At 38.6% G+C, this 23772-nt stretch overlaps 1 protein-coding gene across 1 annotated transcript in view; it reads right to left on the bottom strand.

The window, feature by feature from the left end:
• The window catches only part of PPFIA2 (PTPRF interacting protein alpha 2), a 296559-nt gene extending 275654 nt beyond the window's left edge, over positions 1-20905 (bottom strand). Inside the window, exons 1-2 of the mRNA XM_083859151.1 lie at positions 20809-20905; positions 12702-12952 (exon numbers count right to left, since the gene is read on the bottom strand). Of these exons, the coding sequence (XP_083715277.1) occupies positions 12702-12950 (249 nt within the window). The 5' untranslated portion in view covers positions 12951-12952; positions 20809-20905. The remainder of the gene's footprint in view (positions 1-12701; positions 12953-20808) is intronic.
• Positions 20906-23772: the final 2867 nt, after the last annotated feature.

The raw sequence follows: 23772 nt of genomic DNA, 5'->3' as shown, positions 1-23772 counted from the left end.
TCTTTTAAAAAGAGGAAGCATTTGATTTTAAACTACACAACAAGAACTAATTAAATAGAAGCATGCCTTCATTTTTTTCTAAATACTTTGACTTTAAGAAAAGAACTAGCAAGATCAAGCCGCACCATAGTACTTCCTCATCTTTTTTTCTCACAAACTGTGAACAAAAACAAACATAAATAAATTTGGAACTGGAATGTTTGTGGAAGGCAAAATAATTGCCATGTGTCTTTTTACTAAAACAGAAGAGAAATGGACAGATAGAAATTTTTACACCTACATGAAATACTGATGAATTTTATATCTCATAAAAGAAGACAAAAAATCCATATATGTGGACATTGTCCTAAAGTAATCATTACCAAAACTGGAGTGTATTTTCTAGCCAAAGAGTCCTAGCTGCTCCTCTCTCTAAATCATCATATTTACATAAGAAGAATTCAGTGAAATAGACTGAAATTGTAAGTAATAAACCATATTCATGTTAATTTTGCTGTTTTGAGTGTTTTGCAATTAACTGTTTTAATTTCTAACAGATTGTTTTTACCTTCTACACTACCAAGCAGATTTTTTTTCTGATTTCTTTGACAACAAACACCAGAAAAAAAACACCAAAACTTTCTTTTCATTTCAGCTGCAATGTTTTATTCTAGCTGAGGGTGATTTTTTTTTTTCTTTTTACATGGGAAGATTCAAGACAGAAGACTATTTATAAATTAAAACTATAAACACTTCATTAAGATGTTAAAAATGCTTCAATGTCTGTAAAGAAATGTCTTTAACTCTTCTATTTTTTTTTTCTTCACAAAAACAATAACCTAGTCATGAAAAGATCTGAAAAATAGGTCTGGCTGTCAAAGCAGTAATTTTTAGATAATAATTTCTTTCTTCACAAAATGAAGCCTATGCTGCTAATACTGAATTCTAAGTTTTTTTAAAAAATCTCTTCAAAGATGCATTTATATTAAATGTTTCCAAACTATTCCTCTAAAACTATGGCATTAAAGACTGAAAATATTTTAAAGAGTTGTTTTCATGGAAAATGCAATGTATTATTTTTAAAAATGTTTTCGATTACTAATTACCTCTTACAGTTTGATTATGCAATGACATTAATTTTGTAATTTTCAAAAAATAAAAATCAATATAAACTTTCCTACAGAAGCACTTGAATTTTAATAGAAATTCTTGGTTATCAGAACATGTGTTATTACTGTACGAGCTCCTCCAGCAATGGCAGTTTATCCAAGACTGGGCATGCTCAGCCATCAGTGCTTTATCTATAGTCCATGTAAACCCATTCTTAAAGGTGAATAAAACTGTTCCCAACAAGTGTGTGTTACAAAAAAAATTCTTTTCAGAAGGCACAAGCTGCAGAACTTCAACATGTACAGCATCATCCTTTTCAAAACAGAAGATGTCACAAACCATTTAAAATTCTGCTGATGTATAACCTTCCATGTAAATATTCTAATAATATCTACTGTGACTTTGACTGAAGTCACAGTTCTTCATACACAGCACACTTTATACTCACAAAATAACTCACTTCTGAAGGACGATGCACAACAATCATGAGTCACAACTGACTCATGGAAAAAGACAAGGTAGGCAGGTTACTTTCTTACTCAAGGATATGTTCTGTGCAAAAGTGACAATAGAGAAATTTTGCAAGGACAATCTACAGTTTGTACTTACTCCTCTCACAAGCAGGGCTGTTAAGAGAACCCTGAAAGTATTTTTCATTTGTTAGTATCAACATCTTCCAATTCTTTCCCCTTACTTGGGGACAACACTTGCACTTATGAGTCCACTAAATGTAACTTATACTGCATGTGACCACATCTGTTTTCCAATTTTTAAGTGCATCTGAATCAGTAGCTTGTAATTAATTAGCATCATGTATGTTTTCTTCTATTTATTTCATTGCTTGCATTCAGACAAGACATTCATGTACAAGACTGGCATGTTTACAAATATTTAAATCCTTTTTTTGTTGTGGCTGATTTTTCACGTGTTAAGTCTTTGTGGAGGTGAGGATATCAGCTCGTGATATCCCAAGGGATAATTTTTTAAAAACCCAAAGAACAAAGTAAGAAGTGGAAGAGGCTCAAAAGTGACTAAATCAGTTTTGGAACACACTTCTATTTTAGGATTAGCATATAAACTGAAGTTTAAAACCTGCCCTGAGCTGCAAATGACAGAAGTCTGAGAAAGCATTCTGGAGATCAGTAAAGGGCTTGTTCTTTTCTCCCTCCTTTCATTAAGCTCTTGCTTTAATAATCGTTTGTGAGCAGCGGGTATGTGTACACTCTAGAAACAAATTTATGGGCTTATGAACTTGGAAACACTTTCCTGTATGTCATGCCTGAGGTCATTCTCCCATCTCTGGAAATTCAAATAAAAAACTGTAAAGCTGTACTAGTTCTTAATGTGTAGGCCTGGAAAATTTCTGCTTTACATTCAGTTCACTGCCATATGAATACTGTTTATTTGTTTAAACAACCAGTGAGAAAGAAGAATTTCATTTTCATCTGGACGTCATCTTTAAAATAGATCTAAAAACATCTGTAAGTGTAAAATCTTTCTTTTTTTTCTAAACTATGAGTACAAGAAACACTTTTGTGACTATTTTGAAGGGAGTCCTAGGACATCATTAACACCATGCCAATTAGGTAGCAAGGTTATTTTGAAAAACAGAGACATCATGGTGTAGGACTCAAAAATGCAGCACTGGATTGAAACAAGCAGCATTTCAGACATTTCTTATATATCTGCTAGTGTTCTAGAAGATAATTACTTTCTAGTTTATTCTGTCCAAGGCAAAAGTGATTCTATTTCTATAATGCCTGAGAATACAAATAATGACCAGCAATAAAGAATTTACTTTTCTGTATCTTCAAACATAGATCAGAACACTGATTTTTTTAAATTACCTTAAGTTGCTACTGATCTTCTTGCAGTGCTTGCTATCACAGCATTGTAATATGGAAGTAAGAATCCAAATTATTATGGATACATAAAAACAGAAAATAACTATCAGTGTATGGTTCAGATTCAAGCATGACTGTATTAAGAAGAATTGCACCCAGCTGAAAATAGCGCAATCAGAAATTTTATGACAAATGTACACATTTTTACAAGTCTGATTTAGGTTGAGATCTCGTGTAACCATTTGGTTTTGAAGTTCAGTTATCAAGTTTCATACTTAAATGTAGGTTCCCAAGTAATCTTCACTGATACTTAGTAAGTATGCAGATTTCCGTTTTGCACGAAAATACTGCTCATGCACAGTATTATTTCCAAAGAATTAATCTGAGAATTTATAAAGGCACAGTTGTTCAATTTGTGAAAAACTGTGCTGCTTCTTGAAAGCATTTTTTGAAATTACAATTTTCAGTAAACAATAGCTCCTCAAACCTGTCCATACCATCCAAATATTGAGCCTGTGTAGGGAATATATACAATATACGTGAGTTACTATTAGACTGTTGACTGTATGCTCATAACAGCATACCACAGTTGTGACAAGAAGTAATAGCAGATCACTCTGAAAATCATTTCGACTACAGAAAAATAAATACAGATTTCTTTCTTAATACAATAGACTCTTAAATTTGTATTATAGCGAAGAGCCCAAGTAGAGTTACATGGAAAGGAAAGTGAGCTACTGAAGGGAGCTGAATATTCAATAAAAATGATAAAGAAATGGAAAAAGTCAGTTGATTTACTCTCCACATATACAGGGTTAGAATTTTAAATGTGTTTTGGCTGACAAAGTTTATGCTAGTTTATAGCAGATACAAAGAGCAAATTACAGCAGAGTATATGAATCTGATATGGATGTGAATCAATTACTGAACAAGAAGAAATTCTCTATCTTAAAATACTCCACTTTTTCTTGGAATATTTCTAGTATCAATATTTCACTGCTAATGAAAAATTAATTGAATGGGGGCAATTATTCATGAACCTACTGTTCACCAATGCAGAAGTATTTCCTTTACATATTTTGAGCAAAGATATACAACAATGAGCTTATGCACCAATTATATGAGATACTGTTCATCCTTGACCTTTGAGAAAACATTGCAAATGTGTTAAGCATATCTTAATGTCTTGCACAGTCATTATTTCCCATGTCAGCCTGATATTATTAAGCAAAGGAAGTAGAAAAACACAAGCTTAGTGTATACTCTCCAGCTTCCATCTCCAAAATACATTTTCCCAAATAGCACTTGTGTTCATAGTGCTAAAGAAAGCTGGTTTGGTTTTTTTTCCAGGAGATGAAAAATCTTATTTTTTGAATGTCATAACTGTCTCAGTGTTCAATACCTATAAAGTATTTGTCATTATGACAGGAAAAAATAATACAAAAATCAGAATTTTGAACTTCACATTTAGATACTCTCATGAGTCTTATTTTGATAGTGAGAATGCCCAGGAGCACTTTTTATCACAGAATCATAGAACAAATTAGGTTGGAAAAGACCCCTGAGATCATCAAATCCAACTTATGACCAAACACCACCTTGTCAACTAGACCATGGCACAAAGTGTCAACTAAACCATGACGCACTAATCATCTTGTTCCAATGCCTGACCACTTCAGGGCTGACCAAATTAAATCATACTGTTGAAACCATTGTCCAAATGCCTCTTAAACACTGAGAGGCATGACTATAACTGTTATGAAAACTAGGAAAAAAACCCATGACTATGGCTGTTATTAAAACTAATTTTGATGGCAACAGCTTAATTTATAGGGACTTGGATAACCATCTGTGCTCTGTTTTGTTGACCAGCATCCTTATTTTTTTTTTTTTTTCATATTCATTTGTGTGTCTTTTTAAACATTCAGATAATGAGCCATCAATAGTTAATGTAGCAGTTGATGTACCCGGTTCAAGCTAAAATAATTGATATCAATGTTTATGAAGCAGATACAGAGTGAAATGGGAGTATACGGTCTTGTTGATTGCTTCAGGCATCCACCACATGTTCCTCCTCCTCTACATATTTAAGTTTCTGTCTTTTTTTCCCCATTTCTCATTTTATTCCTCTGCTGGATTGCCAGATCCGTCTTCCTCAGTCATCAAGTACTTCTTAAGAAGTCCAAACCTTTTAAGAGAAAATCTACTGCTTATATTTATTTGCAATATGCTGCTGAATACACAGAACTTCAAAACATCAAGGAAATAAACTCATACTTGTAAAGAATTCAAGTTGTAACTTGTACGTATAATTATACCTTTAACTGTGATCTGCTGGGAATATGATGGCGGTTTAAAAAAAAAGATAGTCCAGAGAGAAACCAGCTAAAGCACTGTCTTACTTAAACCATAGATACTGTCACTGTCTTTAATCAGATAATATTAGTTAGGAGTCATCCACCAGAATAAAATTGGTATTTAACACCATGAAAAACACTTTCATTCAATTTTATGAAGTAAAAGAATTGCCATGTGCTGTTATGTTACATGTTCTGTTACTGAGGAGAGAAAACCTTAATTTTTTCCTAAACATTTGTTAGGCTGGACACAACTAATACTTAAGCATTGCATTGTACTTAAACCATTGCAACTTCATGATGCCAAGTTTTCTTTGATTTCCAGATGCTCTGTCTCCCCTCTATACATTTAAATCCTGTAAAAACATGTATTTCCACATTTACTCTATCAGAACTAATAGTTATGGTTCGTATCTGATTTTTTGCATACATCTCAATATGCTCTCCTCAGTGTTAATCTCTTGAGACAAATAGCTAAGGAAATAGCTTAGGAAAAAAGCATAATTCATATTTGTTTATGAAAATATTTGTGTTATTTAGTAATCTAAACTGATTTTGGCAGTCACAAAAACTTGCTACTTGTATTGATTTTAGTGGGAACTGCATGGATTCAGAACACCTGAAAATTAACATGTTTATATTTAGTAGCTCACAAAACTATTAAACTGAGATAGAAACAAACAATAGGTCAAGCTTTAGTTTTTACACATGAATACAGAGTGTATGACTAGATTTTTGAGACAGAAAACATGGAACTTTCACCTCAGACACATTTCACTCAGATCTTCATTTCACTATATGGAATTCTTTTTAAATTATTCCCTGGAAAAATGAGAAAAAAGCATTATCTAGCAGGATTTAAAAAAAAATGTTTGAGAACTTACAAAAGTCCTTCACACAAGAGGATGTTTTTAGAACCTCAGAAAAAATACTGATTATTCATTCAAATATACAGGATGCCATTAGTACTTTATGCTCTTCAGCAAAACCAGAAAGAAATAAATAGTGAAAAAAAGCCATAATTCCATCTTCATAATGGGAACAAGAGCTGTTTTGAGAACAATACTGTGGGTCAAGCTACTATTCTCACCCAAACAGCAAATGTCCAATCTTAAATAAACAAAGTCTATGTTAATTATTACTGTTTCAATCTTTTGGGCTATTTTATTTTTGTATCTATATCTGTATCTGTGTGATGCCAGTATTTTTGTATCAATGTACTCATGCACACACAACTAAACAGAAAACACAACCTCAGAATAAGGCCCTACTGACTTACTGTTGTCTCTCTATACCTTTATTGTCTCTGGCAGTAAAAAATTCATTGCTTACTGTATTGGAAGAAACTGCAAATCAACAAAATTCTCTAATCACAATCCTATTAACGGTTAACATTGATCAAATTACATAAACTGGTTCAATAAAACAAGGTCATTACATTTCCCTCTTTAGATTTTCCCTTCTATCATGCCTCCAGTAAGCATTTCCAAATGAATGGTATGTTATTAGATCAAATGAAACCTTAATGATTACCACTATATTTCTATTACTGATTTTATTACTGAATTATTGTAGCTAACAATTACAATTTAGTTGAAATCTATGGGTTACCAGAGGATACCAAAGGATTCATTTTAGTACTGCAGTTCCACACACCAAACAATTCTACAAATCTATATCCAGAAAGATTTGCAAACAGTGCTGACAATAATATCTATTGCTCAGAAAAAAAAAAAAAATTGCAGTATTCAAAAGAATTTAAACTCAACTAGAACTAGGTGTTTAGATATCCACCAGAGAGATTCACTCGAATCACAACATACTCAAACTTGCTGGAAATAAACAAAATAAGTTAAAAAACAAAGAAAACAGAGTTCCAATGGTCTCTCTCAGTATAAATTATTCAGTGATCTCTACCAAAGATTAACATATCTGGACTGCTTTAGTTTTAAAAAGTCTGTTTTAAAGACAGGAAGTTTCATACTCATGCATAGAAGAATTCAACTCATTTAAGTTAAGCTTTTAAAACCATGCAAATGGCACGCTGTGCTCCAGCCACACCATCTCAAGTTGCAGAAAGCAAAGGCATGGACTGGGAGAATGCAGAACCACTCACTGAAGAGCAGGTTTGAGATTATGTATATCTAGAGGAACCTGAAGGTGCACAAGCCATAGCACCTGATGAGATGCATGCCCATGTCCTGAAGGAACTGGATGAAGTGTCTAACCCATTATCCATCATATTTGAGAAGTTATGTCAGCCTTGTGAAGTTCCCACTGATTAGAAAAGCAGAAACAATCCTAATTTCTAAGAAGGTTAAAAAGGAAGATCTAAGGAACTGAAGGCCAGCCAGTTTCACCTCAGTGACCAGCAAGATCATGGAGCATATCCTCCTGGAAATTATGCTAAGGCATATGGAAAATAATGAGTTGACTGATGACAGCCAATAATACTAAAAAAGAAAAGAGCAGATTCCAATGACCAATAAATGAAAAGATTTAGAGCCAATAAAAATCTAAAATCTGCTACTATAAATGATCAGGACTTCCTGGTAATGTAATATTGAAGAGAAAATGAACACAAATGGAAACACAGAAGGTTCCTCCTGAACATCAGGAAACACTTTTACTTTTTACAGTAAGGGTGACTGAACATTGGCACAGGTTGCCCAGAGAGGCAGTGGAGTCTACCCTCAGAGATATTCAAAAGCCATCTGGACACAGTCCTGGGCAGCCTGTCCTTAGTAACCCTGCTGCAGCAGACAATCTAGACAAGGTGACCTTCTGAGGTCCCTTCCAACCTCAACTATTCTGTGAATAATTCCAAGTCAATCACTGACCAAGTGCATTATTAATGAACAAAATAAAGTTCACTAGAGAGTGATAACTTATTAACATCTTCATATAAATAATATCTTTCATACCTTGAAACTTATTCTTGAAAGGCTAAAAGAAACAATAAAACATCCAAAAAAACAGATTCATTCAGTATTTTTTATCAGAGTACATTTAGAACTTTTATGATTCCATGTGTCATTCCAAGTCTTACAATGATGTACACTGTATTTTACCAGTTTGTTTACAAGGTAACTAATCAAGGTGATATTTTCTAGACAATTTAGCTTAGAGAAGATTATGGTTAAATTTGCTTGAGATAGTTGTAACTGAACGTTTTCCTCTTTCTAGCATTTAAAAGAGGAGTTAGAGTTCCTAAATTTTCAGCAGAACACTTTCTTATGCAACAGTTAAAGCCCTAATTTTACTCCAATAAAATAAAAACACACTATTATGTATTTAGATCTTATGTTTCCTCATTACAGTGTAGTTCATTGTATTTAGCAAATTTTTTTCTAGACTCAAGAGTCATGACCTAAATGCAATAAATTCCTGTAGTTGGGGAAAATGCAGTGCAGACCCAAATACACTTTCCTTAGAGGCTTCTGCTGTCAACAGGCAGTTTTGGGTAGAATAAACAAGATTACTTGTGAACTAGATTCTGAATAACTCTGCAATAAATCCTGAAATAAAGAACCTGAAGGGGTGCTCTGGGTCAAGTTTACAGGTTAATCAAAGGTATTATGGTATATAATGCCTTTTATACCAGCTTCATCTTGAAAACAGTTTTGACAGTCTGTGAAACTGTGAAAACAGTTTTCACCATGTCTTTGTCTAAGAAAGATGCCATTCCTTCATAATTCAAGACCTTCTCTTGATGAATGATCTATCTTTATTCACGGTACCCTATAATCATTTATTTCTTCATCAACATTATTTTTGACTTAAAACATTTCTTCCATCTTCACCTGTTCATTCCATCTTCCTGTCTCTCCAAGAAAATCTATGAAATCACTCATACTCCGTCTCAAGTCAGTTTCCCCCAGAAATAAGAAACCTTCAATTAGTCTTTTCAGCCAGAAGGTGTTACTTCCTCTTTCCTCTAGCAGTGTTTTTCTTATTCTCTTCCAATTTGAGGCTGACTCTCAATCATACTGGGCCAAAACTCAGATAAATAAGGTCCAAACCACCCCTTTGTTTAACTGCATTAATATTTACCTACTTCCAACAGAAGTCTCTTACATAACACATTTCAAAATGGTACTTTTCATTTTTTACATCCACTTCCCACTTGCTGCCTACCACCATTTTAAACCATATATTATCCCTCTTTAATAGTGCTGCCTAAAAGGTCATGAAATTTTCTATTACCTGCTAGATGTAAGGCCCTCACCCTGGTACTATGCACTACCATCCCACCTCTGTTACTCTTGTTCTTGTGTATTATAATACTCCCTTAGTTGACTAATCAACTCAATTTTGTGTCATCCGAAATCTCCATTAGCATACTTCTTTTTTTGCTCATATTAATAAAAATTGATCTCAAAATACATTAACTACTACTACTATGCTCCTCCCATCCTGTCAGTCTACTGTAAGTGAAAGGTTTTCCTCTCTTTTATTACTAACCTTACTAATTATTATATTTTTTTCCTTACACACCTCCCATCTATTAGTAATTTAAATGAGATTACTTCAAAAGATATTATTTTAGGGATACTGTAGTTCCCCAATTTAAAAAGTCTGGTACCAAAGAGTCATGTTGAGTTACTTTGTATAAAGATAACTTTGATAAACCCTTGTCATATTTTTAAGTTCGTTTTTTGACATATTATTAGATTTTCCTCCAAAACAAGTTTTAAAGTCTTCCCTTTTATTTTATTTACACTAGCTTATCTGTAATTGCCTGCTCAGTTTTTCCCTCCTTCTTTAAACATAGATGTTCATAAAGTTAAGACTCCAATCTAATGGAAAAAAAAATTATTTCAATAATAGCACTTAGCATGACAACTATATTTCTGTAACTCTGACTTGAAAGACAGTTAATTATACATTGTTCTGTTGCAGTGCAGACCAGTAGAAGAACTTAAAGACATTTACTGTCATTGGCAACAGCATTAACAGCTGTAACAGCATTAACTAATAACATAAGCTTCCTACTTAACATTATTTATGATTTCCTATTTCCCATCAGACAAGATTTTTCAACAGCTGAGTTTTCATGCAAGCTCTTTTTCTTCAGGTTCTATTTATTATAAGTGTAATGTTTTTTCCAGAACATATTTTTCACTGTAAACAGTTAAACAGACAATAAACAAAAACAGCGTCCTAACAAAAATGCTTTGGAATATAACTCTGTCAATATACAGTTTCTACACACAAAGCACTATGCAAATATTAAGAAATAATTTGATTTTGAAAAGCATTGGAGGGATCAAGAACTAAAGAATAAATTCTGATAAAGCAAGACTCATTAGATGCCACTAAATGATAATTATCATATAGATATCTTATATTTATATATATGCCTAAATTGAGTGAAGAGAGAATTCTTCCTCTCCACTAGGTAATATTTTGTCAGAAGGCTATAACAGGCAGTTAGCAAGGCAAGCTTGCCATTCATAAAACCATAAACCAAAAAACCGTAAAAGTACTATGTGGAATATCTCAAGTCCAGAATTGAAACTAAATAGTATGGCAGTGATATGAAAATCATATTCTTGAAAGGCTCTATTACTAGAATGTTATATTACTAAGCCAGTGTCTTCTACTTATAAGAAGAGATTTCTAGAAAATTAAGTTATTTACATGAATATCTAGGTAAATGTATTTGATGGACAAAACCCCTGATTCTGCTTTAAAGTGTAAGCAGTGTGTCACACATTTGCCCATATGAGAAACCTTCATCTCTTTTAAGTATAAGGATGAATGCTATCTGAAACACACATTCTTAACGGTGGTATATAGTAGACCAAAGTATTCATCTGACAAATCAATTGCTTTTAGGAGGTGTAAGCCATCATTCTAAACTACATAACACAATATAATTTTATTTTTTATTTCTTACTAGCAGAAATAAAGAATAAAATACTATTGTGATCCATTTTCTTAGAATTTATTTCTTTAAGGCTCTGTATGACATTTATACTGAATAGTATTTTCCTTACCTAGTCTCCAGTATTTTAACAGGAGTTCTGCATATGCAAGACACAGAAACATTAGGGCTTAGACACCTGCTAGTACTCAACAAAAATACCTCACTATGGGCTCAGTGGAGAGTGCCTCTGCACACTGAGCTGCACACTGAATGGGACTTCACAGACTCAGAGCCTTCTCTCTTCTTTGGATTTCCAGCAGTAAATCTTTGAATAAAAGATTTACGCTGTCTTTCACTTACTCTTTTCCACTCTTCTATGGAGAGACATCTGTACAAAAGAAGCTCAACTGCCCACAAATACAGAGAAAAAAAAACCAACCTTGCTTTTACAGTATATCAAGATCATTGCTCCTCCTTTTTGTTTGTCCCAAGACAGCTGCAGGCATTCTTATTGTCTGGATCTAATGCTCAAGTTGCTAATGCTCTTCTTCAAATGATTACAGTCTCTCTCTCTCTTATTTAGTCCTATCCCAAAATATTTTCATAAGCTGCTGAGGTTAGCCCTTGAACAACTGCTGTTCCCTATTCCAAAGGGTGCTATTTTCCTCTTCTACGCTTAAAAATTTTCTTACTTATTTCATTCATCCTTATTAATCTCTTTATTCCAACCACACACTGTCCTGATTCCTCTCCAGGCCCTCATGGTCACATTCCCTAATAAGTGACAGCTGAGAGACACAAAGAAAAAAACTTGGAGAAAACGTGAATTTTGAATCATGGTATCTTTCCAACCTCTGGCCACATACACAGACTGAAGTAAGATCTTTCTTTGCTTTTAATTCTAGTTTAATTCTTTCTTTGCTTTTTAATTCTACAAAAAACAATTATATTGACATATAATATTGAAATATAATATCACATTAGCCTTTTAACTTAAGTAGCTCATTTCAAAGTTCCTAAAAAAGACTAGGGTAACTTCAGATAATGAGATTTATATAAATATTTAAACTTAATAGAATTAAAATATTAAGGTATCGGGGGTTTTTTTGTGGCTTTATGTAGTACGTTATTTAACCTATGTAAGTTAGTTTTATTTGTTTTTTATTAGAAACTCTTATCCAGAAAAGTCCCTAGAAAACATCCTCATCCTTTTTGCTTTATTTCTACCATTAGATTTTTTATTTAAAGGATCCCTCACCTGTTGTAAATGCTAGAGCAACAGCCAAAAGAACCAGTAGCTACAGGCCCTCATATTGCTCTCCTTCAAGTCAACCGCATTACTCCTACTCTTAAATATGAAAGGAGATCCCATAGAGGTCAAACCAGGTACTATTAATTCAATAGGAGTTCTGCAGCTGACATCAATGGGAGCAAAATTTGGACCTCAAATAATACATACTGATTAGGGTTAAAGTAAGTGGTATTAAGTCAAAAAATAGTGAACCTAAACAAAAAAAAGACTCTTTATTAACTACATACCTGAGGCAGTGCTGAGTTCAGCTGTCGCTGGAGGGAATCTCTGTCATAGATGACATCCTGTAGGCGTTGCTGTGCAAGTGACAAGCTTTCCTGTGTCTCCCGAAGGGTATCAAGGAGACGGTCCCTTTCATCCAGCATGTTCACCATCAGCTGCTCAAAATGAGAATCCGAGTCCGAGCCACTGCTTTGGGACCCCCGTTGACTCATCGGGGTGTCCTCATTTATCGTTGGCATCACTTCACACATCATTTCTTTAAAAAGAACACAAACCAAAGAACAGCTCTTCAGTAGAGAAAACATTTGAGGATATTTCATAAGAGTAATAAACTCTGTCACACGGACACAGCAGATTATTGCATTGTTCCCACTTTCCAACTTGTGCGCAATGTTAATCAGATGGTCAATAGAGAGGGATTAAATACAGTGACTAATTCCACAGAGCAGAGACTTTGAATGTGCTTCCCAAAACTAAAGAAGACTGACTGGAAGGAGATGGAGGGTTATAGTATATTTTAAATTAATAGTTTCGGAAATAGTGCTCTCTTAAAATAACAGAAAATGCTTCCTCTGCAGTTGTAGTCTCCCTTATCGTTGCTTTTCTTCCTTCTCTTACTTAATTTCATTGCTGAATTGTTGGTATTGATGTCAATAGCTGCCACTAATTGCCAGATTTTGTCCTCCTCTAGGCAATTCTACAGTACAGCTCAGGCTAACCATTGATCCAGTATCATGCTGCCTTAACAATGCCAGGTTAATCTATTTTTCTATCTAGTTATTCCCATCCTCAGGGGAAATTATTCTCCAGTGAGCTTGTTCAGTAAGAGGTCAAGAACTAGAAACCCTGCTAATTACATCCCTGTGATATCTTGTGCAAATTGAATTACCAGGAACAGAATCACTGTTTGTTTCTTAAATCTGTCCTGAGCAGAGCAAATAACATCACCTAGTCCCGTGCTTCAGCTACAAAGCTTCTTACACAAATCTCAAGCCCCCAGTTTGTGTACAGGGAGAAGCTTTGGGAATCCTTGGGAGAGCTTGCTGATGTTGACTGCTTTGTCCAGTGTCTACAGGGACCTTGGGATACAGAATGTCAACCAGGGGAGCCCGTCTTGCCTCCAGGAATCTCTCACAACAGTTTATAAGTACACTGCACTCAGCAAGGGGCCATCACCAGTCTCCACTCAGCTTAACCTGTGGCTAACCAGTTTGGGATGGTCAAGTTCACAGCGAGCAAAGGGATAATTTAAAACTTCTAAGGCCATCTGCCACTTGCTCAGTTCAGTAATAACTTTTCAGTATGCCGCAGGTAGCCAGAGAACACGGTCTCTGCATGCCCATTCTTCAAGACCAAAGTTAACAACTTGGATTGTCACCGAACCCTTCCTGCCTCACAGTCATCAACATCTCACGGGTCACGCTTCTTGTCCCTGCGGATTCTCATTGGTGAAGTTCATCATTCAAGAAATTACTTCCAATGTCCTACACATGCAGATCAGGTTTCTGATGTGAAGGGCACAGCATTTGCTACCCCTGCACACAGGCTGTGGCAGAGTGAGAGTGGTACAATTTTGCAGGAACATTGGTGTGTGAGAACAGGTAGGGAAACCTCTGTGTGGACAGCTGTTGCTACCTCAGCACCTTGCATTTAAACTAGATAGGAAATCTCCTGTTGAAGTCATTATGTGGATGTGGAAAGCCATACATGTAAGTGGTTGTGGGGTAGCAAGGGAATCCATCAGTTGAATGCTCATGGCACCATTACAAAATCTTGTCCCTCTCAGCTGTTGCCTTCAGGGAAGGCAGGGGGCCATGCATTGTTCTTATTTTGAATCCCTGGACTGCATTGTTCTGACAGAACAAGTAACAAACTTGGGCTATGACTAAGACAGCAGAGAAGGCAGGGAATGGGTGGGCAGTTCCTGGTGTAGGCAGTTGCTATTTGGAAGTTTTCTCCCACAGCTCACAGCCCCAGGAGAATCTTTAAAAGGTACAGCAGTTCTTGCAGTCAGCCTGGTGATGTACATCGCTTTCTGGAAGTTCAGAGACGAATGCCATTATTCCATTGGAACCACATGCATCCTCTCCCTCCTCCACCCTGAGAGTGAAGAGAAATGCAGCAAAGCAGTCTGTTAACCTGAGCCAGAGAGAAATGCTTGTAGGGTGTGACAAAAAGGGATGCTTTGACTCTTGCAACAGCGAGGAACAGGAGATATGGGAATCCTGGACCACGCCCTCACATAGATTGTTTGTGGGGGTCCATGAGGACCCCAAACAACTCTGAAGGAAACCTGGCTTCTCAGAGTGCTCCTGGGTCACCAAGCCACAAAAAAAGGAACAAAATCTCAAGCAACTGCAGGTTTGCTGTGGGACTTCCAAAGAAAAACTTCCTTCAGCCTTTCATGAAAGACCCAGTGTGCTGTGCTGTTTGATTTACAATGATTTCTGTCTTCTTGCCTTTGGGAAAGCATTTTTGTTTTCCTTTTTTAAAACTTTTTTGGCATTTATCACTCTTACATGTGCCAACACATGGGATGCTTTCAACGTCCTGAGGCATCCACCATTTAACACTGTTCCCAAGTACATGCTGAAGAATAGAGCTACTTCCACAGGACCTTATTACACCTTTCCTTAATATCCTGCCTGATAGCAGGGAGGAATCAAAACACCGAGAATATTTGAAAGTTTTCAAGAGAAGAAAAAAAAAAGGAAAGAAGGTTTATCAAGAGGGACTGCAACAAAAGCTAGAGCAGGTAAAGTAGAGTAAGAAACAGGAAGAGTGTCAGCAAACAGACCGATCACAGTCTAGTAGTACAAGATTGGAAGCTGAGGACCAATAAAAGTGCAGATATGCATCTGGATCTTTACACAGGAAGTGAATTATGTCACAGAGTTACAAGAGTTCTTGACATTTCCTGAGCCTTCTGATGGCGTGTGCATGTATTAGTCAACCTTTGGCTAACCACAGGATTATGTGGTTCACACATGGGGTCAGAAGATTTAAATTTAAGAGTCATCTCCCAGTTTAGTTATTACTGAAAGGAATTAGTTTGCATACACCAGAAGCACATAGATGAACAAGACAACATATGCAGACAGAAGCAATTGAGGGATTCATGCTAAAACATAAAATAAAAATAGTAATGCTATGATCAGTTTGGTCTGATTGTTAATGTGGTGATGTCCTGAGTAACTTGAATTATATCTAAAAATTTCCAGTAGGGGAAGAGGGCCATTTCTGACTTTCTGTGTAATTTGAATTTTAAACTTACATTTGGTGATTAAAAACCTTCATTATCCCAACCATTTTTAGTCTGGTTTCATAATATAATCAGCTGAAATACTTCATACAATGAAATTAGAAGGAATCACTCTACCTACCTACTCTTTCCCACTTATCACAGACCATAAATCTGTGTTAAATTGAAGTATATTTTATACAGGAAGGATTTCAATCATTAACCACTGAAAGTGATCTCTCTAATAAATTAACCAGAATAAGTCATTATTTCTGTGAAAAATATATCAGTTTTTCAATTGTATTTATAGGGGAGACACAGCCACATTCAATGCTGTAGTTCTAAAAGGCTCAAAATAAGGCTATTGGCAGGCCCTCTCCCATTACACTTTGGAACTACCATGCCACACATACTTTTTTCACTGATCTGTGAATTTACATAACTTTTGAAAAAACTCAGATATCTTTCCCTACATATGCAAGAATGAAATTTCATATACACAGGACAGCTGCGTCCTGAACTTAATGATACATGTACAGCTCAACATATCCATGCACACACAGCAGGTATCCATCTCAGGTACTCAGTTCTTACTAAACATATCAATTCTACTCAAAACAGAGCTGAACAAGATTAATACAGGACTGTCATTAAGATTCCTTTTTTTTTTTCTCCATTCTTACTGCTCCAAAAACTGGTTAGGCTCAAGGAACTTGATTTTTTTCAAACCATAACTGCTTGATAGACCAAGCACATTTATAAACTGACATCTGGATATTCCATGTTTTCTAACTGTGTTTATCGGCCTCTCATATGATTGACAGAACATAACCAAACGCCCAGGAATTACCCCAAAAGATCAAAGATCGGAATGAAGACTCCTAGGCCTCTACTTTCTTGAACTGGCTTTATACAGCGTAATAGGCTATTAATTTCTCATTCAACTCTGAATGCACACTGAAAATCAGATGCATAAACATCTTTGAGTCTGTGGATGTACTTCAATCTCTCCACTTGGTCTGCACATGCCAGCTCCTATGTTCAGATATGTGTTATCCCAGCATAAAATCCCTTTCCCTAATCTATACATTCCTATTAACTCCTACAAGGCAATTACAGTTACATTTCTTTTATGAGTCCTATTACTGAAAAAGAATTCAGAGGTGACAGTGACAAAAAAGAGAGAATAAGACCATCAACAATGTACATGAAGCATTAGAATCCCATCTCTGAAGTTTAAAACAGAAACCTTGAATTGCGTTGTCAAAACTCTAAATTCAAAACCAACTTCTCTTATAAATTTCAGGTAATGTGACAAAATCTAAATGTGAAAAAATTGGAGTGAATCTGCCTTAAATTCCTGAAAATTACAGTCAATACTGAATCTTCTCTTTATTTTCCAAACCTGCGGTGAGCAGACTCATCTTACTTTGCACTTGGCCCAGCACCGGGCAAGGAGTTGTCACAGATGACTTCCAAAGGTCCTTTCCACACAGAATAAATAATTCTCTGGGGTAGGAATCAAACAAATCAACCACCAAACAAATCCAAGAACCCAGAAACACAGACGCTGCTTCTTTTCAAAGGAATAATGAATGCTGAATTGAGTAAACTCAGGTTTTTGTACCCAGCTATAAGAAGGCACCTTTGCAGAAACTGAGTAAAATCCCACTGAAGGATTTTGCTATGGATTTCTTTACCAAGACTTAATACCTCAAATCCTACTTGGTTATACCAGTGGTGCCTAACCATGCATCTGGCAAGCTACTGCAGGTCATTGTGCCACCAGAGAACTGCAGGCTTTTGCCCCAGAAAACTGCAGAAAAGATGTTGGGGGAGGAATGGAAGTAGAGAGGGAACAGGTAATTATGACCTAATTGAGCATCCTGAGAAAGTGGTCCATCCACTCCTCCATCAGAAGAAAGTGAAGTACAGGCCAGGTAACTACAGCAACCCATAGGTGAATGGACAGCCACCTTGCCCTTTTGGGATATGACAGAATCATTGAACACTCAGGGTTGCAAGGAATCTCTGGAGATCATCTACTCCAACCTGAAGGCTGGAGTTGAGTGGAACACAGGCAGCAAAGAATGAACACTGAAGAAGCTGGATCTTCTTTCCAGTGGGTGCTAAGAACTGTAAATGGTCGATTAAAGACCTCTGTCCTGTATTTTCAAGACCACAGAAGTCCATGATAACTGAATAAGCTCTCCTGTACATCACTCTGTGCAACACTTCCCATGCAGCCAGGACTGCACAGAAGAGGATGGAGAGGAGAGAAAGAGATAAACAAGGTGGCACATTCTTCAACTTAAAGAGGTGACATTAATAGTTGAATGTGCCCTGTATACCTCTTCATTCAAAGGAAGAGAAGGAAAGCTTGTGTTCTTTGCCAGAAAAAGGCTAAACTTGCCCTGTAGTAATATAACTTAACTAAAATTATGCTTGACTGATATAAGTCAACAAAATTACGACTTTTCAAATGTTTTTCTCTTTCTTTAAATAGAAAAATAAAAGCTCCATTGATACTGAACTTAGTACTCCTACAGCACAAAGTTTATCACTTTACTCAGTATCATGAATGTAAGTAAAGTAACCCCTCAATGAAAGATGCATTAAGTCACCAGCATTTTATTGTTAACACATAATCACTGTTCCTTAGATATATCCTGAGCCACAGAGCAGACATTACAATTCCCTTGGTCAGGGATCCAAAAGCATCCAAAACTTGCAAGGACTGCAAAACATGGTGAACTTGTGTAGCACCTGCAACTATCCCAAACCCTCAGAGAGTTTCTGAAGGGGGAGCAGGATACTGACAAATTCCTGCTTCCCTTGAAATCCATGTAGCACATAAACAAACACTCCTTTAGAAAATAGACTTTTTGGTAGTGTAATAACTTTAGAAATCTTCTAATTCAAAACAAAACCTAGGCTCTTAATTTAGTAGTAATTCTGCTCCTGAGTGCTCAGGCATCACAGTCATACACAATGGCAGCTTGAGAAGCAGTACACTGAAGTTCTCTAAACACATTACCTTTCTTGTCCATCGTGTATCTACTGCACCATCTACTACAAAGCCTTTTCCAGGTTGATTGGTTCCTAGTTCAGCGTTTTCTCCAGTCATTTGCATGGAATCTAATCCAGCAAATGCTTGAATTCTATCATGGACTTCAGTGGGTTTGGATCAGTACAGATGGTTGGAAAAGTCACTAACATAGCCAAGCCATCAATGTCCTGTCATTTTACTCCCTCCAAACAAAGGCATAAAGATCACAAATGCCTGTTATCTGACACCAGGGAGCATGCTGGATGTTGTGTGACCATTGCCTACTATATTACCAGAAATCATGAACAGGTTTTCCCTCTAAACACACAACACTGAACTGGCAAAAAGCAATGACTGTTTAAAGTAATCTGTCCTACTAGAGGGGGAAAGACTGTGGTTCACTGTCATTACATTAAGATTTTTCAGGCTATGCAAAAATGTCATAGCAAATCTATAGCATTAGCTGCATTATGTCTCCATCAAAAGTGAACTCTGTATTAGCTCATTTAGGAATTCTGCAGCTCATCCAGATAAGAGGAATGGACAAAAATTCCAACACAGAGAACAGGATATGGCCCTCCTTGGTTAAGTGCTATATAAAGCTTCTTTTCAGGAGGGACTCCATTAACAAATTAATTGACAGCAACTCTCTTGTATTAACTTCCCTCTGATTAAGATCATTTATAGACCAGGTATCAAAGTATGTCCTCAATACTGACTTTCTCTAACACTGCTTGAAATTTCTGTGGTACGTATCCTGTAGAGGTGGAAAATGAAAAAGTTGTCTTGCTCCTTCTCACTGGACCCCACCCTATTGGCATTTTCTGTTATCTCAATTGTCCAAGAGTCCTGGAATTATTTATTTAAGTGAATATTGTAACAAACACCTCTGCAATCTCATTTAGCCTGGAAATAATTTACCAGATGGAGTTCTTGCACTTGGGAAGCTAAGGGAATAAGAAGACACAAAGCTACTTGGCTTCTGCCTGACAAAGGCTCTTAGACGAGCATTCATTTTGCTCACCTTGAAGGCCACCACCTTAGATGTGAATCTAATTTTAGTCATTCACCTTTCTGTCCATAACTAGCTTTAAAAGCCTGTTTTCATTTTACACTGGTGTTTGATTTGCACACCACGGTTGAGGAGTCATTTCAAGTTACTTGCAATTTTGCTGCAGGAAAAAGAAGTAGAAATCTACCTACCATACATTCTAGCCTGTCCACAGTGACATCAGCTTGAAAACTCATTTCATTGGATCGTTTTGGGTATTTTGCATTTACAAGCTATTTTCTTCCAAATCGTTAAATAGATATAGTGACTGATAAAACAAGATCTTACTGCAATTATGTCTCTTCAGATGTCCTCAGCAGGATCGCTCTAAGGCAGCACAGTGTAATTCCAATAAGGAAAATCCTTCCTATTGTCTGAGTTGCATTACATGCATATTTCTCCTCCTAGTTAACTCCTTACCTACCAGTCTCCACTAAACTATGATATCACCTTTAACAGAAGCATCCTGCACTCCTTCCACACAGGAGGGGTGGTCGACACAGTACCTTAGAAAAAGGACTCATTCCAACTATCTGTTCTTTATGTCATCCCTCTGACCTCCCACTTCCCTTAACCACAACCAAAAAAAAAGAAGTTGGTTTCACATTTTTTAGTCTGAAATCCCCCAACTCCCATTTATAGAATGCATTTAAATACCACCCAAGTACTACAGCAAGAGGCAGACTGCTACATTTTGCATTTGCACCTCATCCCCCGAGGATATCGGGGCTAAGGATGGAATGTCTAACTCAGAAATAGAAGGTTCGGTACCTAGTATCTTTTATTTCGGCGTCTGCTGTTTCACTTGATCAATAACAACCGCAGTCTCCACGGCTCGGAGCGGGGACTCACAGAGCCGAGCCCTCCCGGAGCATCTCCTCAGCAATGGTGACACAGGCGCTGCTCCCAGGAACCCCGAGCCCCCGCGCCCGTCCTCCGGCAAGTCTCGCCGCTCGGCATCTCAACATGTTCTTCGGTCACTTCGGCAGCAGCCAAGAGGAGAAGCATCCATGGGAAAAATGGCATATTACAAATTTTGCTTTGGGAAGCAGAGCTCGGTTCAGACCATTGTCGGGAGCAGGAGGGGGGGGAGCGGCTCTTAAAGCTCCAGCAGCCCCTTTCGAGCAACAGCATCCTTGCAGCTGGAGGCAAACGATCACAGGGGGCGGGGGCAGGGCGGCAGCATCTTGCTTTTATTTCTTATCTTGTGCTAAACTTGACTAAGCGGTATCTGCCTTCCCCGGTTCCTCGACACTTCCCAGACTCATTATGTCTGTGCGTGACTGAAGTCCACAGCACGCACGACTGTTTGCATGATAAAAAAGCACTCGCCCTTTTCTGCTTTACAGAGAGCAATCCTCTCTGCCCGCGGCTCGCCGCTGCCTGGCTGGCCCCGGGCAGAGCCCCGAGCAGAGCCCCGGGCAGAGCCCGCCGCCAGCCGCATGGAGCCGGGAGCGGAGCGGGAACAGAAGCGGGGCCGGGAGCGGAGGAGCGGGAGAGGAGCGGGAACGGGAGCGGGAGCGGAGCGGGAACGGGAACAGAAGCGGGAGCGGAGCGCGGCAGCCCCGGCGGGCGGTCACCCCAGGAGGGCACGTGGCCGGCCCCGGGCCCCGCTGTCACCGCATCCACCGCCCGGGGACAGCGGGAGCGGCACCACAGCGCTGCGCTACTACAGCCTGTCGTTTGAGGAGCTCGGGCAAACGCCACGACATCCCTTCTAACCGTAGAGCGTAATAAAATGTACCATCTGCGGTAATGCGACCGTGAGAAAGCAGGGATGAACCTGCCGTAATCTCAATAGTCCGGGCGTGTCATTAACATCACACACGGGGGCAGGCCCGGCGCGGGGCCCGAGGGCGGTGCCGGGCCGGGCCGGGCTGGGCTGGGCTGGCTGGGCTCGCTCCTCGGCGCGGGGACTTCCCCTGGAGCCGCTGCAGTGGTTTTCACCAGTCCTTAAATAAATTCTGAAGTAATCGCGTCTGCCTCCTCTGCCTCACGCACGCGGCTCCCCAGATGCCGCCGCTGCCTCGCGCCTCGCTCGGCGCTGATTCCCGCACGCCCACTCCTTAGGAAAAGGGAAAAAAAGGGAAAAGGGGACACCAGGGCGTGACCCGGCTGTTGAGCGGCGCTGCCTCCAGCCCTTACAATTCCTGTGCCCACGGCCGAGCGGCCCCGGGGGGCTCGAGGGGCTGGAGGGGCCGGAGGGGCTGCGGCATCCGAGCCCTCGGGGCTGCCCCCGCACGAGTCACAGCCCGGCAGTGCCCGCACAGGATGCCCGAGAGTCACAGCCCGGCAGCGCCCGCACAGGATGCCCGAGAGTCACAGCCCGGCAGTGCCCGCACAGGATGCCCGAGAGTCACAGCCCGGCAGTGCCTGCACAGGATGCCCGAGAGTCACAGCCCGGCGGTGCCTGCACAGGATGCCCGAGGCCGGCAGTGCCCGCACAGGATGCCCGAGAGTCACAGCCCGGCAGTGCCCGCATAGGATGCCCCGGCCCGGCGGGAGAAGAGGGGTGGAGAGGTGGGACATTGGTGGGTGTCCATGGAACCAGGCATTGTGAATGAACGAGTACCCGCCGGCGTTTTCGGAATGTTTGCTTGAAAATAGGTTCATCCGAGTTTAAAGGATGAAGTGATGTGCATGTATCAACTGCTCAAACTTTGCTCTTGCAAAAAATATTTCAGTATTTGCTTATATTTCTTCCTCATAGAAGAGGTATTTCATCCGTGAAGGATTGACTGTGTTGCTTCAGAACCTGAAGTCTCTTGATGTGCTGGAGAGAGGAGGGAGCCAGAGCCAGCAGCGTGCTGAGACTGATGTTTGCTGCTGGGCTGGCTTCACAGGAGGTGTGACACCGTGTCGTGGGAAATATAAGTGCGTGGAGGATGCACATCTGCACTGTAAGGCAAATAGCTGAGAAGAGTTGTCAGCATGGACATTTCAAAACCAAGTGCAAAGAAAATACTGGTGCCATGACAGGGTGTGTGGCCAGAGCTTGGGCTTTCAGTGCAATGCATAGGTGAAAAAAAGAAAAACATAAGATAACTCTTCCTCTCCCCCTGTGCCACTATTCCAAGTGGCTTCTTGTCATTTCACCTGGTCATTTCAGATCATTTTCTTGACTTAATTATCAGCATACAAACCGTTAGAGCAGTTGCCTGGTAATCCCACTGTAGCTGAGGGCAAGAGCTGTCATCTATGGGATTCTTCCACTGCATGACTGTCACAAATCTGAGCTTTGAGTCAAGCGAGTAAGGAAAAAGTAAGAGACTCAAACAGCACTCGTTGAGAGCAGTCTTGCTCAGGAGGCACTACCCAGGCTGGCTGGTATGAACTTCTTCAAAGGAGGACATATTGATGGGGTTTTTTACATTATTTTTTAAAGGGATTTTTCCCTTTCTTTGAAATTAAAGATCAGGGTTTGCAGCTTCAAACTCTCTAGAAATCACCACTGCTCTTTTTTATAACACATCTGTATGCATGGAAATATCACTCTTTTCTAAACATTGATACAGATGGGTGTTACTGATGACATCCTGCCCTTTTCCCCTCTCAAACAGCATTTTCTTGCATAAAATGTTTGCCAGACACAGGAGAGATCTGTCCATGTTCACCCAAGGTGACTGTTTCCAGCACTACCTTGAAAAATATTCCCATCCCTGTCTCATGTGCTGGAGGAGGCAATTATTTGCAAGCTGTATAGCAAACAGACCTCCTTCACAGCTATTTGATTTA

This window comes from Zosterops lateralis, assembly GCF_965231275.1.
Source record: "Zosterops lateralis genome assembly, chromosome: 4".
Classification (NCBI taxonomy): Eukaryota; Metazoa; Chordata; class Aves; order Passeriformes; family Zosteropidae; genus Zosterops; species Zosterops lateralis.
The sequence above is the reverse complement of the archived record's forward strand: the minus strand, read 5'-3'. Positions and strand labels throughout refer to the sequence as shown.